General features: G+C 47.3%; 2 protein-coding genes and 1 long non-coding RNA gene across 6 annotated transcripts in view; all 3 read left to right on the top strand.

Annotated features, from left to right (window-relative positions):
• The window catches only part of LOC120434421, a 4,322-nt gene extending 4,163 nt beyond the window's left edge, over window positions 1-159 (top strand). The window contains exon 3 of the long non-coding RNA XR_005609081.1: window positions 1-159. This exon is cut by the window's left edge and continues 26 nt beyond it. This is a non-coding gene — a long non-coding RNA (uncharacterized LOC120434421).
• A 109-nt stretch (window positions 160-268) lies between these two features.
• On the top strand, window positions 269-10,940 carry LOC116317826 (cytochrome P450 7B1). 3 transcript variants are annotated; one of them, XM_031736702.2, is made up of 7 exons: window positions 269-371; window positions 6,806-6,942; window positions 7,849-8,445; window positions 9,053-9,259; window positions 9,333-9,511; window positions 10,236-10,568; window positions 10,675-10,940. In XM_031736702.2, exons 1-6 carry the CDS (start codon window positions 298-300, stop codon window positions 10,527-10,529), a joined length of 1,488 nt encoding a protein of 495 aa, XP_031592562.1. In that variant the 5' UTR covers window positions 269-297; the 3' UTR covers window positions 10,530-10,568; window positions 10,675-10,940. The 3 variants fall into 3 exon arrangements, with proteins under 3 accessions (XP_031592562.1, XP_031592561.1, XP_031592560.1); XM_031736701.2 differs by having other exon boundaries at window positions 10,663-10,940; XM_031736700.2 differs by having other exon boundaries at window positions 10,236-10,940.
• Window positions 10,941-11,029: 89 nt separating this feature from the next.
• Window positions 11,030-22,392, top strand: part of LOC116317827 (zinc finger protein 239-like) — a 29,252-nt gene continuing 17,889 nt past the window's right edge. For both annotated transcript variants that reach the window (XM_039602466.1, XM_039602464.1), the window contains exon 1: window positions 11,030-13,729. The gene's annotated coding sequence lies outside the window, so the exon portion shown is untranslated. The remainder of the gene's footprint in view (window positions 13,730-22,392) is intronic.

Genomic DNA, 22,392 nt, shown 5'->3' with positions numbered 1-22,392 from the left:
CAGCGAGCCTCCACTCCAACCCCACATCCACGAGGTTTGCAGAGAGGAACACGCACTCAGCGAAGGAGATTTAAGTCTTCGTGGCCTCGTTTTTATCTTTGTACTGCTTCCAGTTTTGTACTCTGTGTGTCACATGTGGCATCCTGGTCAGTAAATGAATATATGATCAATAAAAACAAAATAAACTGAAGTTGGTGTGTTTTATTTTGAAAGCTTCCGGTGATGTGCGCGTATATATGTGTGTGCGCGCTCCCGCAGAGTAGATCTCCGGTGTGAGTCCCGAACAGAGGCAGGATCATGTCCCCGCTGCTGGTGCTGGTGCTCGGCCTGCTCCTCCCGCTGCTCCTGCTGGTCCTTCGCGGCAGGACGAGGTGAGTCCGCCCGCATCTGCGGCTCGACTTGGCCCGGCTCGGCTCGGCTCGGTTCTGATTTTTCGTGTTTGTGTTGATGAGAAAAGTTGTTGCACGCGGAGCTCCTGATGGGTCTGAAACGTGTTGATGATTATCGGTTATTGATCGCAGATCATCGGTGTGAGCAGGGGTTACCGGGGGGGGTTACCGGGGGCGAGACACGGACACACTTATATTCATAATGTGCCCCCCCCCCCCATTATTTATGAATTTTGTTTTCGTGTTTATTCTGTAGTTTTGACTCGGGTCATGCTCACTGCTAATGGGTGGGGTAGCCTGGGGTCACTGCGGGACGGAAGTGCTCGTTATCCCCTTACAGACTCGGGCACATGGAAGTGTGTGTTCGTGAGACACCGCCGGGTGATGAGAGCAGAGACTGAGATTGATGCTGACACAGGAAGTGGAAAAAGATCAACAAGCACACAAAAGGAAACAAAGAGATGCAGGATGAGACGACCAGAGGTCAACGTGGGGAGAAGCTCAGACTCACGCACAGACCTGGAGCATCACAGAGATGTTACAGAAGCTGCGCTGAAGTCTTAGTTTGAGTCTTAGAGGCACGCTTGAGATAGATCGTGACCTGCCCCAACCCCAGTATCACAGGCTAGTCAGCCGTGAATCTCCTCAAAACCTCCTCCTCAGGACAAATTCAGATAAAGGAGAGGTTTCTGCTCCCCTCAGGAGACTCAGGCTCTGATGAACAGCCCTGAACTCATGCAGAAGAACTTCAGGTCTGTCAGCACTGAGCGTTTGGGTATCGAGCTTCATCTTGATGATCCTCAGGTGACAGACTCATCGATAAGATGAATGGAGGAGATCAGAGAGACGATCGATGCAAAGGAAAAGTACAGGCAGCAAATCAGTGAAAGTAAATGAACCACAGAAGAACTGCAAAACAATCAGCTGATGTGGGGAAACCCAAGGGCTGCAAAACTCCTGCAGTGAAGGATGCAGTGCAGCGTGAGGACGTGTCAGAATTAGCAGAGGGGCAAACCGTCATCACCCTGCAGAGGGGAAATCGGTCATCCCTGTCACTAATGGCAGCAACCATGACATCACCCTCATCCTTCGACTGCAGCGAGTTATGGCTGTTTGCCCTGTAGACGGCGATCACTGGTTAAAACTAGAGATGGCGCGATACCACTTTTTTATGTCCGATACCGATATCATAAATTTGGATATCTGCCGATACCGATATGAATCCGATATTGTGTTTTTTAATCAATAAAACTGTTTTTTTAATATCTTGCTGCATTTTGTATAAGTTCATACTCAAGTTTAAATAAACAACAACACTAAAGCTATTCTGTTATACCTGCATGTAAAAAAAAAAATACACTGCACCCAAAATATTTCATAGTTCAGCAACACTGATCAATCTAATAAACTTAAACCTGCTCCATCCTCCCTATTCTGGTATTTTAAAGAGTACTTAGCAGAAATATTAAGCAACCTAACTAATAGGGTTGCAAACTCCCAACAAAAAAAAAAAATAGGAACCACCCCCACCCTCCACCTCATGATGCTTAATCGGCGTAATCAACTTTAATTTGATGCAGGGTGAAAAAAATGCACAGAAATAAATTATTTTTCAAGAATAATTAAATAGATTCAACATCTTTCTTCAACAGAATTGCAGACTGCACAGATGGTACCTTCCCAAAGGAAAAAGTACTATAGCTTACTAGGGTATATTAGACTTAACAGTTACTATATACAGTAATGGACTTCTATACATTTTACATCAGATTAAAACTTTGGGTGTAAGATTCAGATAATTATTTATTAAAAGCTAGGCATTTTAAATGAGAATAAGAAAGAAAAGTATGTCTTTGTGCCCCCTTTTCCCTGTTCATGCCCTATCGGCCCCCCTGGCTACACTTTGCTAGATCCGCCCCTGCACAGTTACCAGCCGTCAGCTACGTAGAAAAGGATCCTGGTGTAGAAAGTAATATTAAATACATTCTAACAACAGCTTATCAAGCTTAAACGTGCTGCTGTTGTTCAGCCGCTGGTTTCCTCTTTCTGGTGCAAAGTGGGCCAAAAACAAAGAAGAGAGACGGACTCGCGACAGAAAAGCCGATCAGCTGATCATTGATCAGTTTCATGATTGAAGTAGCCGCAGGAGAGGGAGGGAGAGAGAGAGGCAGTCGCTCCATATATCGGTTGTTAAGCTTAACGTGGGAATGCTTTACAAACATTCAGAGATGAACTTACACACTTGCTTTACTTCTCTCTGGGATAACTTCCTCGGAGATGAAATGCTGGTTTGGTAGCGAGGCTACAAATACACACAGCCGCTCTATCACGTGACGCATACTGCTCCGACGTGCTACGGTTATGAGCCGAGTTACGCCGTGTAGCAAGTTTTGTGAGGTGCTTTTTTTGATATTTAATGGATCGGATTACATTTTTTTATTTCTGGCCGATATCCGATCCAGTAATTTAGGTCAGTATCGGACTGATACCGATACGTAATATCTGTCACGGCGAGTGAGATGAGCCGTGTGGAGATGAAAAAGGAGGATCCAATTGCAGGCACTTGTAAAGGTGTGAAGGTGGTTTATTGAATAAACGACAAAGGGAAAACAGCAAACGAAGACAAACTAAACTATACTGGAAAACAACTAAACTACAGCGCAGAAACCAGAACACGAACATAAAAGAGGGCGAGCAGAGGCAGACGATGGTAGACAGCAGGGAGACACACAGATGAAGCAGGGTGGAAACGCAGACGGACCAGCGACTACAAACACAGAAGACGCGACTCAAATACACTCAGAGAAACACAGGGAGATTACACACAGGTGGGAGTAATTAACGAGACGAGACGAGGTAAAACTGAACACATTCACATGAGACGCAGACCTTCACAATAAAACAGGAAACAAGAAAACACTACACTGGGACGCAGACACGACACTGAGAGACAGACAGAAAATGACACATGGAACTTGAACTAAACCTGCAATAAACATGAGAGCACAAAACCTACGAACTAAACCCTAAACGAGAATAACCGAAACATAGATTCATAATCATCATCATAAGAAAAGAATCCAGAATGCCAACGGACTGGGTCCAACGGACCCAGAACTGTGACAATATCGGATCGGTCCATCTCTAGTTAAAACAGGCGTAAGTCGACTCCTGCCCCTGGAGGGACGGAGCGTGAGGTGGAAAAATGCAGCCATGATTTATGGGAGCCACCTGTTTCAGCTGACCCCAGATCAGCAGGTGAGACGGCTGCTTTTTCCAAAGATGAGACTGAAATGGGATGCATCCCATCTCTGAGACTGTGTGACCGTCATCCCTCCTGTTCAACACATGCTGAACGTCCTGAGCAGGAGTGCATGGTTCTCCGTGCTGGGGCAAGGCAGCTCCTCAGGGCCTCCTGGAGGACAGCAGCACACCACTCACAGCCTTTATTACACCTTTATTACACATTTTCTGAGTGGCTGCGTTCCCTTCGGCTTGTCCTCGGCTCCAGCGCAGTATGGAGGAGTGCTTTTGCAGGTGGGACAGGTAAAATATCTCAGCCATGTTTGGATGGATTTGGTCCGCACCAAATCATTTGAGGAGCATCTGATTGATGCGTGTGGTGTGAAGCTGACTCCAAAACAGTGTGAGGTGTTTAAAGACGCCCTCGGCTCATGAGTGACGTCGTTTCACTCAGTGTTTGAGCGGCTAACCCTGATAATCATGAAGCATCAACAGGTCAGTGCCGTCCTCCCGAGACTCTGAAGGCAGATTTCTCTGGTTTCTTTCTTCTCGCAGCAGATTTGTGGTTGGCACTGCACATCCTGCGTTTCCGTGTCTCTGTGAGCATTTAGTACCATTGTAAGGATTTATTCACTCGGGCTTCAAACTCAGAGCTCTGCTGTTCCAGGACAGTGCCTCCTCGGAGTGCACGCTCCGTTCAGCTCTGTCCTGGTTCTGGATCCTCTGGTTTGTTCTATTCCAGCTGTGCAGCTGCAGGATTCCCACAGCTGAGTGGGAGCATTGGTGTCCCTCTGGTGTGACGTTCCTAATATTTCTGTCTTGCATTCTTGAACTCTTTGTCCCCGCGGTCGTTCTCAGAGCGCTGATCGCCTCCACGTCTCAGTCTCTGACACACTCGGCCTCTCACAGCAGACACTCGGTGTCTGGACCAACACACAACGTGTCATTCCTCAGTTTCCACACTTTGCAGTCTGACACAGCTGCTGCAGCTTCATCTAAACTGAGCACATGAAATAGACGATGTCTCTGAAATATTAGTAACCTGGCTTATGAGCAGTGTGGTTTCACCTGGATGAGACAGACAGTGTGGTCGTATTTCAAAGTAAGACTGGCACAGTGTGTGATAGAAAGGCATGCAGGGAGTGACAGAGGAGTGAGTGGAGCTGGGAGGGGACGCTGATGTTTGAGCATGTGCAGGCACGGCTCCATTAGGTCCGCACGTTAGTGCACACACACTGGCTGTTGGTCAGCTGACTCGTTCTGGAAATTCACTCACAGTTTAGTCTTTTTTTCTTTTTATTTTTGTATTAATACGCAACCATCTCCTGGCAGAGACTCACAATCTCTGGTTTGATTTAGATATCCGTTATGTTTTAACCTTGCTGTGAAGCACTTTGGTTTACCTTTGCTTTTAAATGTGTGATATAAATAAAGTTGTATGGTTTTGTATTCAGATGACTTAATGAGAGCAGATTAACTGATCGTGGCCCCAATGAAAGGCTTCCTGTCTGTGTTTGAAGCGAATTGCGGCACCTCCAGGGTGTCCCGTGACCTTTTGCTCCCAGGAGGAAATTCCTCTCAGTGTAGGGCACAAAGACTGGAAGTGCAGGGGAACGCCGAGTGCAGCTCAGGAGAAAACTCACAGCCAGAACCTCGGCTTTGTTAAAGGGATGATGGAACGTTTCCAGCCGCTGCGCATGAATGCAGCGCAGTAATGACGCTGCTGTTCGGTCCTTTGTACAAGTTCTTTTCTCGAGGCAGTGAGGCGCTCTGCAGCTCGGACATGGCAGGGCCGCATTTCTCTTTGTTTCCCCCGGAGTCACGATTCCTCTCACGGCCCGTGGGAGTCGTGCAGAGTCTTAGTTTCACTTCTTGGTTAGGTTTAAAGACCTCAGGTTTGTGGATGTAGTGAAGGAGGAGATGCAGTGGGTTGGAGGGACAGAGGAGGATGCTGGGATAGAAGATGTGACTCGTGAAGGGAGCAGCTCAGAGAGGAAGGCCTCACTTTGACATCCTTTTGCACTGATTTTCAGAAATGCTGTGTTTGTGTTGCACTTCTCTGTGACGTTGTGTGTGCGTGTTTGTATACACGAGTCCATCAGTAGTGTTAACACAGAGCATCACTGTGACTGATGACTGCTGAAGTCACTGAAAGCACTCCGTGTGCTCATCCCTCGTTAATTCAGGGTTTCTTTTCATTCCCTGTTTACTAATTACACATAACATCGGAGTCTTGTTGAGGCATGAACCGTGTAAATGTGATGCTCGTTGTGATAGTTTGTTTCTTGCTGTGTTCAGCTGTGACGTGACTGTCGACATCAAACCGAACCTTTCTGTCCAAACTTGCAGCTGGGTGGACTGTTTCTGGCTTTCTGCACTCGCAGCTCGTTTAGGGTTTGTAACTCGGATCAAAGTGGAGACTCGGCACTCACACCCACTGTTGATGTTAGGTCAGGAAGTCGAGCTCAGATTGTGGGCCGGACGCGTTTTCATGTTTCCTGAGAAATGCCTTCGCGACATTCGGGCTTCCATTAATGGAGGAAGACAGAAGCAGGAGTACGCCATCTGTACCACGGCAGAGCTCTGGTCAAACACAGGACTGCTCAGGATTATGACCATTTATCCAGGGAGTACAGGACAGTGCATACATGGGCTGATGCAGCATGTTAGTCTCCTTAGATTAGAACATGACATAAATCAAACTGCGTTGACTGATTCACTGTTTAAAAGCAAGTTTACATGTGAGGTGACGGCGACATGGTCCATCTATCCACAAAGAAAGTCCTGACACACTGAAAGGACGACATGAGTGTTCGATTAGACCGAACATGAGGAGAGGTGAGCCCACAGAAAACAGACCCTGAAGCTCACAGCAGGCAGACAGGAGACGTCGCTTTAATACTCAGCAGCAGACTCTGAAGAGTCTGAGGGAGAGAGGAAAGGTGGTGTGTAGAGGTTTTATAGGAGGGAGTGTTTTTCTGCCTGAGGTTACTCTTTATTACAGTTTCACAATCTCAGTGAACAGGAACACCCGACCCTCAGTCCACAGGAGGAGTCATTCATGCCAGGAGGGCAAAGTTCAGATCAGAAACACTGTGTGACGCTAGATAAACTGTTTGATGTCAAAGTCACAGAGGTGAAATAATGTGGTTTCTCTTGTGTGTCGCTTACAGACGAGAAGATGAGCCTCCTTTAATAAAAGGCTGGATTCCTTTCATTGGAAAAGCTCTGGAGTTTGTGAAAGATGCCCACAAATTTCTGAAAGAACATAAGAGGAAGTTTGGAGATGTGTTTACGGTCCAGATAGCAGGTTGGTATTTCCACCGTCCCTACCAGCCCCATTAAAGAGAGACGGCCTATCCACACCTCAGCAGCACACACTCATTAAAACAATCAAAGTCCAGAGGTGCACTTCATTCATTCATTCATGAAAAAATGTATACAAGTGTGGCGCACAGATTGTTACGGAGCACAATAACACATTTTATACCCAATCACCTGAGTGACCACGAGCCAGTGAACCTGATCAGCTGTACGCTGTTCCCGGGTAATGTCATGTTCAAGGTTTCTAAATGGTCAAACTTTATATTATTTGCTGATGATACTAATATGTTTTTTCTGGGAATAATTCTGAGGAACTTATCAATAATGTCAATAATGAATAAGACAGAATTAAGGTGAGTGATGGGACACAAATACAGGTAGAAAATGAAAAAACTAAAATGGTAAAGGAGAATAAATTCTTAGGATTGATAATATCAGACACGTACAAAACCAAGAGTCCAAAAGCAGCTCAGTCATGACCACATTAAACAGGTGACAGATTAGAACTGTCTCTACAGACGGTATCGTTCTCTAATTCTTCTGTTTAGCTTCTAGTGTCGAGCTGTGAGGAAATAATGATAAAAATACAATAAATTCTCTTTTCATATTACAAGACAGGACAGTTGGTATAATACACACAGCTGGGTATTTTCATCATGCAAATTTCTATCTAAAACTTCATGACTTTGTTCATTACAACACAGATAATGTTTAGAGCTCAGAGTAATCTATTACCAGTCAGTATTTAAGATCCTTTCAGCCACAGAGCTGGGGGACTTTAAAGTGCTCGTGGTGAGAACTGCTGGGAAAGGTTTTTGTGTGTCTGTGTGTGGGTTAAGCTGTGGAATGGTTTATGCTCCAGTCTGAGGTTAAACATCTTTTATAAATACAGGTAAATACATGACCTTCATCATGGACCCTTTACTGTATCCCAACATCATCAAACAAGGCCGGCAGCTGGACTTTCACGAGTTCTCCAACAGGGTGGCACCATTTGCCTTTGGCTATCCACCTGTTACTAGCAAGTTCCCCGGCCTGCGGGAGCAGATCAAACGCAGCTTCATTCTCCTCCAAGGCGATAACCTCACGCCCCTGACAGAGAGCATGATGGGTAACCTGATGCTGGTATTTCGTCAGGACTACCTGGACCAGGAGAGCAGCTGGAAGACCGCCTACATGTACAAGTTCTGCAGCTCGATCATGTTCGAGGCCACCTTCCTCACCATGTACGGCAAGCCGGCATCCGCCAGCCGCCACAGCGGGATGAGCGTCCTGGAGAAGGACTTCATCAAGTTTGACAACATGTTTCCGCTCCTCGTCGCTCAGATACCCATCTGGCTGCTGGGACGGACTAAGGCAATCCGCCAGAGGCTCATCAACTACTTCCTGCCCCACCAGATGTCTTGTTGGTCACATTCTTCAGAGTTCATCAGGACACGATTCGAGATGTTTGAGCAGTATGACACGCTGAGAGATTTCGACAAAGCAGGTAGATAATTAGCAACTGTCCAAACATGTTTCTGCTGTCCTGAAGCCCAGACCTCGAGTGGCTCATGTGCAGCTGTGGTCAGAGGTTAACGTCCATCCATCATGGGCGTGAACTCGTCTTGGTCATTTCAAGTTTTTAATCACTTCTTTAAACTGTTAGAATAAATTTCCCTTAGCCAATTCCACCTGGACCAAATGCTTTTGGTTTCCATGGTCAAGCTTCGACAAAGTTTTGGCTCTGTATGAGGATAATTATTTAACGGTAGAGTTATTTAAATTGAACTGACTCTGCTTTTAAGCATAGTCCACAAATACTTAACGGGGTTCAGGGTTTTGTGGAGGCTATTGCAGAAGCATCATGTCAGCCTGCTTTATGTGTTTGCAATCCTTGTCCTGTTGGAACCGTGTCCAAGTTTTAACCATCCAGCTACTGATGGATTTAGTCCTTTTTTCCGTCCACTGTGCAGTGTACCAGTACCACTGGCAGCTAAACAGCCCACAATATTGACAATAATTGTTTTTCTGACCTAAATAAGTTATCTGACCTGAGTTTAAGTGCTACGTGGAAGCTTTTTGTGGATGACATTCTGCATCCTGCTGACTTTCAGCTCATCACTTTGCCATCCTGTGGGCGTCTCTGGGGAACACAGTTCCTGCTACTTTCTGGGCCATGTATTACCTGGTGAGTCACCCTGAGGCTCTGCAGTTCGTCCGTCAGGAGCTCGAGGACGTCCTGAGACTCAGCGGAGTGGAATTCAGCAGAGATCAGGATGTGACGCTGACCCCGGCTCACCTGGAGAAGCTTCTCTACATGGGTACGTGCACCCAGAGATTCTGCATCCGTACATTTAGAGATGTGAACCTGAAGATCACTGACTTTCTCCACAGAGAGCGCCATTAAGGAGAGCTTCCGCCTGTGCTCGTCCTCCATGAACATCCGGGTGGCTCAGGAGGACTTCAGTCTGCGTCTGGATGCCGAGCGCTCGGCGGCCGTCAGAAAAGGAGACATCATCGCCCTGTACCCTCAGGCTTTGCACCTGGACCCTGAGATCTACGAGGACCCAGAGGTAAGCTGGGCCAGTTAACAACAAATCGCTGAAACGTGATCAAGCACTCACGCATACATTTACTGTTTTTAACTGATTACATACCTGCCTTCAATGCCTTAAAGTGAGACTTTAAAAAATCCAAATGACACAGCATGGCATTTTTTCCTTTGCGTTTATAATCAGAGGGACTGTTACCCCCGGACCCTCGAATCCCTGCAGAATGACAGTTAAATGTTCTTTTGTTTCGTGAGGTTTTTGTGTAACTTTAAAGTGTGTTCATCCAGTCAGCTGTCATGTGATCAACTCCAAATTAAGAGGAAAGTCTGGAAACCTTTGAAATCCACACAGACTGATTATTGGCTGTTGGGGGAGATGATGGGTTATTAAAGCAGCACAGGGATCATTACTGCCATCTGTTGGCATTTTAATCAAACTCCATCCTCCATCCATACATCCAACCGTTTCCTTCCCCTTTCCAGCTATTCAGCACCTCAGCCTGTCCCAGCTGTGACGGGGTGAAAGGTCATCAGTCTGTGGCAGGGCTCCATCTGAGCGTCTCCAGTGTCCTGCGCTGCACTGTTCAGGACACTGGACCCGTCAGTGGTTTCTTCCTCTCAGGGCTGATAGCCGAGGCTGTAACAGGCATTTTCATTTGAAGTGAGAGGACGTTTGTGCCACATTTGACTCTGTCTCTCTCATGTTGTTGTTCGTCACTCTGTCGTTCTTCTCTCTGTGTCGTCAGACGTTCCGGTTTGACCGCTACGTGCAGAACGGCCAGAAGAAGACCGACTTTTACAAGGACGGCCAGAAGCTCAAGCATTACCTCATGCCTTTCGGCTCAGGTGCCACCAAGTGTCCCGGCCGTTTCTTCGCAATCAATGAGATCAAACAGTTCCTGTCCGTGATCCTGCTTTACTTGGACCTGGAGTTGGAGGAGGGCCAGAGCAAAGCCACCCTGGACCTCAGCAGAGCCGGCATGGGAGTCATGCTACCCGCTAAAGATGTCCGGTTCCGCTACAGGCTGAGGCCCGTCTAACCGGGACCGTGATGGCATCAGTGATTCAGCACGCAGCAGGTGGAGTTCCTCTGCGCGGGCATATCCAATCTGGTGTTCTTTGAATTCTCGATCACGTTCTGCTCAGATTTTTCTAATTTCTGCTGTGATTCAGCTTCATTTTCAGTCGTCCTGGTTCCCTGTGAGCATCGACCTCACGGCGTGCACTTCTGTGCACAGCCGGGACAGTGACAGACCAGAAAGAACCAGACGTGCCTGCTGCACACTAACGGCTGTGGAGACGTTGGACAGGGTGGAGCTTCCAGCCTGTCTGATTTGTTGCTTTAACCTCCTAAGACCCGAACTCTTCCACAACATGCATTTTTGATTTCTCTTTGATATTTAGGCTGATTGGGGCCCAATGAATGTAAAAACAAAGAATTACCAGATTTTTTTTTTTTTTTTTTTACCTGATTTTTGTTTCTAAGAAAAATAAGAGCCACATATGAGGATATTCGTTTAAAATTTTGATAGAACAGTAGCAGTATAATGTCCTCGTAAGTGGATATCAGGCCCTTGTAGAGCAAAATTTAGTATTTGGTCTAAATAACCCAAAATGTGATGTCCACATATGTGGATGCCAGGTCCTAGGAGGTTAAAAGAAGACAGAAAGTAATTACTACGTATTTTTGCACCTTCGTTACTGTCCTTGTTTTCTGAGCTGTGATGACTGTTTGCCAGTATGTACCTTTATATAGCACTGAGGTGTAAATACTGTATGAGCCAGGAGCTTCAGGTGAACAGTGTTGTATTTGCATGTTTTCATATTAACACTACAGCTCTCAAAGTTAAAGGAACATTCCACACTTTGCAGTAAGTCCTGCAGCGGTTAGCTTAGCTCCCCGTAAACACAAGCATCCAAAGCTTTTAGCACGCTTTATTTTAGAGTCGGCTGTTAACACAACACCATTAGACAGACTGTGTGTCACTGGCTACACATGATCTCAGATTCTACCACAAGGGGGCAGCATTTTAGCAGTGGCACTTACTGTCTTTAAATCCCTCTCAGACTAAAGCTGTCAGCAGACTGAGGAGAAGTAAACTTGTCAGATCAGGGGTGTCCGACTCCAGGCCTCGAGGGCCAGCGTCCTGCAGGTTTTCGACGTGTCAGCTGATTTAAATGGCTAAATGACCTCCTTACATGTCTTGAAGTTCTCCAGAGGCCTGGTGATGAACTAATCATGTGATTCAGGTGTGCTGACCCAGGGTGAGATCTAGAACCTGCAGGACACCGGCCCTCGAGCCCTGGAGTTTGACACCCCTGTGTTAGCTGCGCTCAGGTGTAATACTGGTTTGTACCACAGGGTGCAGCGAGTCAGTGTCATCTGCATGTAACAATGTCAGCCATTAACGGCACGCTGTTACTCAGAGCGGTGGAGTGGGGAAAAGTCGTAGCCCTCTGAGGAGCGTGTAAAAACACCCGGTGGGTAAATGCTGCCCCCTGGTGGTGAACACTTCCAAAAACAACCTTTAAACCGAGCGTTCACAGATGTTTGCACGTGTGCACTGATAACCCTGCTCCTGACTTCCTGGACAGCGAGGCTGTTCCTGTAGCGCCACCTAGTGTCAACACGCTGAGCACGTCAGACTGCAGGTGGAAAATGATGATTCAGATCTGTGATGTGAGTCGTGTACAGTGAACCAGTTGACAGATATAATGTGAAACTGTCCCACCTGTGGATGAACTGTGCCGAGGAGCTGCAGGCTGCCGTTAAAGGAGCAGTTCACCTCAAAATCGAGTGTATTGTAGGTCTGGCTGCTCTTTATCCACACAGACGGTGTTAGTGGGAGTTTCCCCCTCATGGGGATGTGAGGAGATGCACCAACACCGAGCTTTTAACAAGTGTTTCATTCAGGAACTATTTTCTTTGTACCAATTACTCTAAAATGTGTTGATTTGATTTGGGGGCGAGCCGTCCCTTTAATGCAGCCTGTGGACGAGATACTTTGTGCCAGTGTACAGAGGGCCTGTTACATACTGTGATAAAGGACTCTTGTAATGCAGAAGCACTGATAGTCCACAGTAATACCTGTACATGTGTATTTTGATGTATTTCAGGTGATTTTGTTCTTTTATTATTAACATAAAATGTGACATGCTGCGTAGCGTGGAGCGTGATGGTATGGAGCCCGAGCAGCACAGACGCCGAGCACGACCAGCTTCTTTAATCTGCTAACCTCACGTCTTTCTTTAGGCATGAAGATCTAAACAGAGAGCACACAGAGATTTAATCAGGGTGATGATTACGGCTCCAGTCAGGAAATTTCTGTTGCAGTTTGCTAGGAGACGCACGCCATCGAACACTAATTACAGGAAGTAGGAGAGAGAAAGTCCAGCGGTGCTGCTGTTTAGCACATCAGCAGCACTCACATTAAACAGACACAGAGTCTGAGAGTCATTTAAAGCGGCGATCTGAGGGTAAGGGGTTGAACTCTGTGCAGGCATGGTGTTCCTCCCCGAGCACCGACGACCACGCCCGCTTCCTTTAGATCCTAAAGCAGACAGCGGCACAGGAAGCGCATTCAGAGGAGACCCCTCTCAGCAGGAACACGCAGATCCTTCTCAGCTCTGAGGTGCAAACGTGCTTGTGAAGCTCAGAGTCTGAAATGATGAGCGACGCCCAGGTCTTTGCAGCTTCCTGCGCCTCAGTATGTCTGCAGATACACCAGAGCCACTCATCGCTGCACACAGCACCCACTGGGACCTTCTTTTATTTACAGTCTATTGTTGCTATTCAAAGTCTTCCTGTTTGTTTTCTTTTTTTGTGACGTTTGCAAAATTCATATTCCTGCTTAAAACCCAAACAATAAACTCCAAACACTGGAAAGAAAACTGGTGACGTTCTCGGCCGGAAGTTCAGTCTGCGACACGTGGCGGAAGTAAACAAAATAGGAGTCGCCGGCATGGCTGGCTTTCCACGTGTGTCTGAACAGGACGTGAGCCGAGTGTGTGTGAGCCGAGTGTGTGAGCCGAGTGTGTGAGCTGAGTGTGTGAGCTGTGGCAGTAACAATGCCTTCAGTTCAGTATCTGAGAGAGTTTATCAACGAGCGACTAACTGCTGCTGCTGAACAAATATTCTTGGAGTTTGAAAAAACGATCGTCCAGTACGAGGAAGAGATCGACCGTCAGCGCAGACTGCTGGATATCACCTGGAAACCCCAAATCAAGCTGCACAGGACAGGTGAGTGTCCCTCTGAGGGAGGATCCTGATCACAGCTCTGCGGGACATTTAACCAAACTTTTGTTTAAAGTGTGAAGAAACAGTGCAGTGACGTCATATTCTCGTGTTTAACACTTTTCACTAGTTGTACAACACGAGCTCGTTAAGAACTTGATGGCAGCATCACGTGTTTAAAAAGTAGGCACAGCTGATCATGTGACCTGTCAGCAGCTCGGTCACATGATCGGCTCTGAAAGAGGGGGTCAGAGAGGGTTAGCGTCACCGACGTGCAGAAACAGTATCTGTGTGTTTGCTGTCGTGAGTGAAATGAGTTTCTTTGGTCGTCGGGTCCGAAGAAGAGAGCACGGCGGCAGCGCTGTGCCTCCGCTCCCGTCACCTTCATCCTACCCAAACACATCACAGTGCAGACGGATGGAAGCTTTCAAAATAAAGTGTCAGTTCAAAGCCCTGGATCATATTTTCTGTGTATGCTTTTATTATAGAATGCAGCGAGGATGTTGGTGTGGCGTTTGTTTCCCAGTGTTTGGATCACCGTCAGCGCCGAAGAACAAACTGAGACAGAGGAAAGATTTTCAGACAACAAAAACACGATGAGAGCTCAGAGCTCAGTGTCAGCCTCTGAAACCATTCTCTTTAGACTGTAGCTTCACAGACACTTGAAGCCAAATGTAACTGAAGCTTTGGCCAGCAGGGGGCAGAGTCTCACCTGTGTCTGTGCTGCTGCTGCACTGTCTCGTGTTTCTGTATTTCTTTTAAATCCTGCCAACACTGGGCCTCACCTTTCCACCAACATGTTCTGAACACTTTTTAAAACCCTGTAAATCATCGTCATCTCATATTTCACCGCAGTCGGTGATCAGGCAGTGAATTTGGAGTTGAGAGTGTGGAGACCCAATCAGAGCGAATAGAGTGAAATGTGAGCAGAATCAGACGTCTGAGGCTCGAGGAGCAGAGATGGCGGCGCTAAGGTTCATGGTGAGGTTAAAGGTCGCGCTGGATGGCACTACTGTCAGCAGGGATCCGCTTTCTTATCTCCATAAACTTCCTGCTTAAATAAAGATCATAAAACAGCTTCAGTGATGTGTTCACAGATGCTTTGGGCACGAAGTCACAGCGACGTACATGCCTCACATTCTCAGGAAGGCTTTAGTTTTTAAGGTGTTGAGTTATTTTAATCAGTTATATAGAATATCAGGGTATCCAGTTGAACCTTTTAAAGTCTTTCTTCAGTCTAGGATCTGATGTCAGTGTGATCCTGAAACTGAGGCACTCAAATACTCATCAGACAAAAAGCCGATCATTCGTTCAGATTAAGTAAAGTTTATTTATACACTGTCAGGAGTTTTCCTGTATTGCAACTCAGGTCAGAATAAAAACGCTCAGACAGGTTTAACGTGTACACGGGTGAGACTCAGGGAGACTCGCACCCTGCAATAGTTGTCAGCCTTTTATTATTCATAGCATTCTCAGAGACGTACAGGAAGAGATAAAATAGAACTGTGCTGCAGGCTTCCTGTTGAGTCTGCACAGAGTGTAACTTCCCCATTTAAGCTGAATACTAAAAGAGCAAACACATCTAGATAATGAAACGTACTTTTAAGCATAACATAATAAAAATCCCAAAATCCTGAAATCCCTTGACATACACAAAGCGCTGCTGCGAGGCAACGCTGATCGATTTTGAGCTTGTGAGCGGGACACGAGCGTGCCTCAGCGAGCTGTAAATGATAGACAGTAATGGAGATCGCTAACCAGGCTGTTTTTATATGAAACATTAGGCTAACAAAGTGATTTAGTGCGACTGGACAGAACGAGGTAAATGACTCAGAGCACTCAGGGCCATCTTCATGAGGGAAAGAATTTTGATTTTAAGTCCATCACCTTCACTTTATTGCACCTTAGTTACAGGTTAAACATGTCTAAGGGTTTTGCTGTGTTCCTCTCTCCCTCCAGACGTCCCACAGCAGCATGTCTGTAAGCAGGAGGAGGAGGAGGAGGTTCTCCCTGAGCAGCAGCTCTGGAACCAGGAGAGGAGCTCCAGTGTGGACCAGGAGGAACCAGAACCTCCACAGATTAAAGAGGAACAGGAGGAACTGTGCAGCAGTCAGGAGGGAGAGCAGCTGGGACTGAAGGAGGAGACTGATACCTTTATGGTGACTGCTGCTGGGGAAGGAGAGCACAGTGAACCAGGAGGAGGTGGGGAGCATCTCCTCTCTCACAGCTCTGCTGGAGCCGAGAGGCGAGATCAGGAAGGAGGCAGGAGTGAAGCATCGGGATCAGAAATCCATGCAAAGATGAAGAATTCTGTCGACAAGTGTGTAACCTCAGAGCAGGCTGGAGTTAAAAAGCCTGTGACCTGTGACATATGTGGGAAGACCTTCAAGTTTAAGTCTCACATGGAGCAGCACTACCGGGTCCACACGACTGAGAAGCCGTACGCTTGTCAGACATGCGGGAAACGTTTCATTCGTCCACATGAGAACGCACACGGGGGCGAAGCCGTATTCCTGCGAGCGCTGCGGGAAACGTTTCAGACACAACTGTTCCTTCCTCGGCCACATGAGGAGCCACACAGGCGAGAAGCCATACCCCTGCAACGTTTGTGGGAAGAGATTTGCTGACTCGTCCTCACTGAAGAAACACACAGTCATCCACACGGCAGAGAAGTTGTTTCTTTGTGAACAGTGTGGGAAAAGTTTCAGTGGAAGTAGAATTTTGAAAGTCCACCTGAGAACTCACAGGAAGCCTGGAGCTTCAGCTCTGCCCGCAGGAGTCAGGTGACAGATCAGTCCTGAAACATCTTTCACTAATCAATAAATGTTTTTCTTAGAGCTGTGGCTCTGAGATGTAAAAGGAAGAAAGCAGTGTGATGATGGAGCTGCAGATTTCATTGTGATGAGAAAAAGTCTACGGTCTTTGGTCATGTCGCTCTAGGAGAAGACCGATTCTTACCGGGATGAATAAAGGAGCGCTGTTGGCAGGCTGCAGGTGAAATGTGTGGTGTCACCAAACGCTCCAGACTGCAGCTTCCTGTGGATTTCAGAGCCGTGACGCCGCTCGCTGTTCAGCTGCTGTCAGAATGATTTTATTTTCTTGATTAAATAAAAATAAATGTTGTAATTTGATCCACATAAACCATAAAAACCCTTTTATAACTAATGAGCAGTGTGAGCCTTATTTTCAGGTAAAGCAGGTTAATAATGTTTGATGTGATTCGCCGTCCTCAGTTCGACCGCCTCGTCTTAAAGCTTACGCTTTGCTTTCAGCTTTAAAATCACTGGGTTCGTCCTCCATCGCTGACCTCTCAGCTGAGCAGGCGAGGTCTTACTGAGCGTGTGTGGACAGGACTGACACAGCTTTACTGTCATCGTGCACGCTGCGCTCAAATGAGCCTCGTGGCTGAAAGTAAAGGTCGTCCTCGTTCAGAGATGTTTGCTGATTGAAGCGATGAAGAGTGATGAACTGTGGCTCGGCCCAGTTTCTGTCCTCACCTGTCAAGTTTGGACTGACGTGTGTGGTTATCGAGGCGCGTCAGGATGTGTTTCACATCACCATGGTAACTCGTGCCGATTCCCTCATTGTGATCTCGGCTCTCAGCCGGAGGAATGTTTTCTGCACGAACGCTGTCGAGTCGTATCAGCATCGAGTGAAGCTGAGAAGGAAAGTTCCAGCAGCTCCGACTGAGTGTGGCAGTCACAGGAAGTTACCCGGGGTCACAGGAAGTTACCCGGGGTCAGCAGGCAGAAAATCGGTTTTCATTTTGAGCCTAATCTGCTGCCATGTTGCAGCTGATCACTCTGTGGTTCCACGGTGATTCCCGTCTCTGTTATCGGCAAACACGCGGTGATGTCAGACGTGTGTGATGTCACAGCTGATGCTTCAGAGCTCTGATGTGCAGCTGCAGAATCTCTGTCAGCACAGAGTAAAAAGGTGACTGATTTTCTGCAGATCTGCTCTGACATGAAGCTCTGATGGGTTTGGCTAACAGAGAACGATCATTCTGGTTCTTCTTATGTCAAACTGATTATCTGTGAACGAACAGCCCTAATCAATGCTCACAGCTGACCTGATTGGTTACCTCCCTGGACTTTTTTGGGGGGCAATAACAATAAACATGCACTCATTCTTTTATTTATTAAGTCATTCTTTTTTTGCTCTTACCTTTCTGGCACTTTAAAATAAATCCACTTTAAGTTTAGTTGTGTTTAGTTGTGCGTAGCGCCGACGTGGGACAGTTTGATTTTGTTGCATTGTTGTACTGGGTGTGACTGTGCAATGACAATAAAGACTTATGTTAATGGGCTTTTGGGTTTTGTTAAAGCAGCTAACCCAAAGAAAGCCGGCTCTGCAGCTCTGAGACCAAAGCTGACAGCAGGTCAGCGCGGCGTCTGCAGCCTCGGCCTTGATGGGAACGTGGTGGCACTGATCAGCCTGCTTTTGTTGTTTTGACAGAACATTTCCAGCGATGATGTTTGCCGTTTTCTTAAACTGTCCTGCTCGTCTTGGAATTATGTTAAACCTGATCCCCTCATGCCGGCTCAGACAGACCACATATTTCACCAAGAGTAAACAGTGAAGGATCAGCATGCACGATCCCTGCTTCTGTTCCAGGAAGCAGCTGTCAGGTAGCCTGAAACATTTATGTTGCTGTAACCGCAGTGATTTCATTTGGTCACACTCTCATCTTGTTGGAGATGAAGTGAAGCTGAGGTTGAGATGACTTTAGGACTAGCCGTAGGTCAACGTGAGCTGCAGACGTGCTGAACGCGTCCGGATCTGTTCGCACGACAAACACAGTCGCTGAATGTTGTCAGGCAACTTTTTAAATGCACAACAGAGTCTAAAAGCCTGAAGCCTGACCCTGAATCACACACAGCTGAACAGTGCTGTCTGTTTCAGAGTTCCTCTCAGCTGTTAGTGTGTCTCACCACAGCAGACGGAGCCACAGACACTCCCGTCTGTCCAGGCTCGTGACCTCTGACCCACGGTTTGCAGGCGCTTCGCCTCAGAGCCCCTAGCCACAGCTGAGAGCTGGATTTAAAGGTCAAGATCAAAGAAGCAGCTTCATCTATGACAGAAATGCTGAAGTCGGTCACTTCTTGGCTCCACTGAGTTAAAATGGATGCTCTGCTCTGTATTAGCCCGTTGCCATGGTGAATTGAGATACTGACTCCAGGTGAAGGCTCAGATTTGATCCTAGCAGGAGGCCGAGGATGAAGCTGCAGCTCAGGGTTTATTCACCGACTCTGCTTTCGGGCCAGCACGTGTGTTTATTGAGCGTGTCCATCAGTTTGCATGACGCTGATAGAGGCTGCAGATCAGTTAAACATAAGTGCCACCATTCCTGATAAGAAAAGCTGCCTCGCCTCGAGGCTGCAGGCGCTCTGTCAACGACGACTCTGTGGGTCGCTCTCCTACGTGACTCTCAGTTCACTGTGTTTGGATTAAAGTTACATTAAAATATCATTAAACCTGAACTCCCCAACATGAATCTGCCATTAAAGGTCAGGAACATCGACTGCTCGACCCGTAGAAGACCAGAGGCCTGTGGCTGTTCTGTGTCTCAGGTGTGTTGCTTCCTGAATTCTGTACATTCAGGTGGGTTTGCTGTGGCTGGTCTCTGGTCGGCCTCAATGAAGGACAACAGGGAAAGCACAGCAAGGAGTCTGAATGCTTTCAAGGCTTTCCTCCGTTGGTCTTTGGATTTTCTGTTTAGAGGAGTTTGTGTCCCGGATCAGACTGTCAGTCAGAGTTTCTCGCTCCTCATCTTCATGGAATGAAGATGAACCTGATAAACGCAGCTCCTCCTCCTGTGTGTACGAAAATGCACTTTACCTTCAGAGGCAGAAGAAAATCCTCAAATAAAACAAAGACTGAGCTTAATAACTCGGCACACAACACTTGCAGTTTGTGTTCTGTAATTTCACAACATTTACAATCCAGTTTTCGTGAGTTATGAGGAGGTGAGGAGAGGTTGGGATGCTCTGTAATCCAGCCTGCACACCTGACGATGTGTGCAGCCTTTGTCCTCTGCGCTAAAAACATGGTCGTTAGTGAGTACAGTAGGATTATCTTCCCCTTTCATGAACCTGCTGTTCTGCTGTTGCTACGCTGTAAGCATCATTAGGAGCTGGCAGTGCTTTTAGATACTAACACCTGACATAAGATAAACCTTTATCAGTCCCACAAGTGGGAGATTGGCTTGAACATGGCACAAAGTGGACAGTACAAAGTTAAGAGCAGCAAAAATTAAGAAAAACAATAGAATAAAATAGAATAGCATTCTATGTCAATGACACATGTTGTATCAGAACAATTGCACACATGAAGGCCGAGTGAAGGCGACCAGTGTGTATTTGACGTGTGTGTGGTTATCTGCAAATTAAATTCAGGAGTTACAATAAACTGTTGGATCTGTTTGTAGACCTGCAGCTCGCTGGTTTCTCAGCCGAGCGTGTTTCACATTTTTCAGCAAGTGTCATGAAATTGTTGTCATGGCATGTGGGGGACGAAAAAACGTCTAGATGTAGAAGCAGGAAGCGGTGCAGAGCGAGGCTGCACACATTCATTGATTATTAAAGTGTCAGATTTCCCAGCACAGCTGTTCCAGGCTTGTGCTTTACACGCTGATCATTTATTATAACTCCTCGACTGAATGCTTCATTTTCAGCTTCTCACACACACACGGCTGTGCAACTCCAAGTTGTGATAGGCAGGTTCTCAGTGTGTTATAGGAGGCATGAGTGCTGAGTGTGTTTCAACTGTTGATGAAGTAGCGTTTCAGGTCTTCTACCCAGTGCTCACAAAGACGAGCACATTGCAGGCTCCTGAAGGGCCCGATCACCTGTGATGACCTCTGTCCTCTCCTGGTGATGCAGGTAGCTGCGCTCACTGGGACTGGAAGAGGAGGGGGCGGTCTTGTGATGCATGTTGACATCATATTTGGACGAATGAAGTTAAACCTGATAGCTTCTTTCTGCTACCTGCTCTTAGACACAACAGCAGCTGGTTTCTGTCCGCATATTTCCTGCTGCTGTCGTGTCTTGCAGACGTGCGACGGACTGGCGCCAGTTTGGGTTCAGATCAGAGCTCGCCTTTAATCTGCTGAGAGGAGGAGAAACTCTTGGCTGTCTCTCAGAATTAAAATGCCTCAACTGGACAGAGAAAAGTTGTGCTGCTCGATCTGTCTGGATCTACTGAAGGATCCGGTGACTCTTCCCTGCAGGCACAGCTACTGCGTGATCTGCATTAACAACCACTGGGATGGAGAGGATCAAAGGGCAGGAAAACCTTCATACCGAGGCCAGTGCTGGGCAAAAACACCATGTTAGCAGAGTTGGTGGAGGAGCTGAAGAAAACTGAGCTCCAAGCTGCTCCAAGCTGCTCCTCCTGTTCATCACAACTATGCTGGACCTGGAGATGTGCCCTGTGATTTCTGCACTGGAAGGAAGCAGAGAGCCACCAAGTCCTGTCTGCAGTGTCTGGCCTCCTACTGCGACGATCATCTCCAGCCTCACTATGATTCCCAGGCCAGAGCCACAAACTGGTTGAAGCCTCAGCAAACCTCCAAGAAAAAATCTGCTGTCTCCACAACAAAGTGAAGAAAGTTTTCTGTCGCAGTGACAAGCAGTGTATCTGCTACCTCTGCTCTATCAGCGAACACAAAGGCCACGACGTCGTGTCACTGGCAGCAGAGCGGGCAGAGAGGCAGACTGAGCTCGACCCATGTCGGCAAAACATTCAGCGGAGAATCCAAGACTTGGAGCAAGATCTGATGGTGCTTCAGAAGCAGGTGGGGGTCATCAGGAGTTCTGCCGATGAAGCAGCAAGGAATAGCCAGACGGTGTTCAGCCAGCTGGCCCAACTCATCGCGAGACGAAGCTCCGAAGTGCAGCAGCAGATCAGAATCCAGCAGGAAACCGAAACTTGTCGGGTCAAAGAGCTCGAGGAGAAGGTGCAGAACGAGATCGCCGAGTTAAAGAAGAAAGACTGGGAGCTGAAGCAGCTTTCATACACCGAGGACCACCACCACTTTCTACTCACTTTCTACTTGCTGTCAGCACTCGGCAAATCTACACACACCAGCGTCAACGTCCCTCCTTCGAGCTTTGAGGAGGTGACGGCGGCGGTGTCTCAGCTCAAAGACAAACTCCAAGACCTTCTGAGTCAGGGCTGGACCCAAGGAGAGGCGCCGCTGAGACCAGCAGAGCTTGAGGGTTCAGGGACGCAACCGCATATGGTGCCACCACCACCATCCTTCATAACAAAAGAAGAAGTCAAATCTGCAGCCTTCCAACAACAACTACGTGTGGTGCCACCACCACCAGCACCACCATCATTTGTAGAAAAAGAAGAACCCAAACCTGTAGTCTTCCAAGAACTACGTGTGGTGCCACCACCACCAGCACCACCATCACCAAACCTGTAGTCTTCCAAGAACTACGTGTGGTGCCACCACCACCAGCCACGCCATCTTTCATAACAAAAAAAGAAGAAGTAGTCAAATCGGCAGCCTTCCAACAACAACTACGTGTGGTGCCAACAACAGAGCCCAAGAGTTTCTTGAAACAACCCCGTTTTCCACCAGCACCACATCTAACAGCAGCATCTTTTCTGGCAACAGCAGCACGCAGAAATTCATTGAAACAACATGTGGTGCCTCC

Source organism: Oreochromis aureus, linkage group 18, assembly GCF_013358895.1.
Source record: "Oreochromis aureus strain Israel breed Guangdong linkage group 18, ZZ_aureus, whole genome shotgun sequence".
NCBI classification, from domain to species: Eukaryota; Metazoa; Chordata; class Actinopteri; order Cichliformes; family Cichlidae; genus Oreochromis; species Oreochromis aureus.
This window is presented reverse-complemented; position numbering and strand designations above follow the sequence as displayed.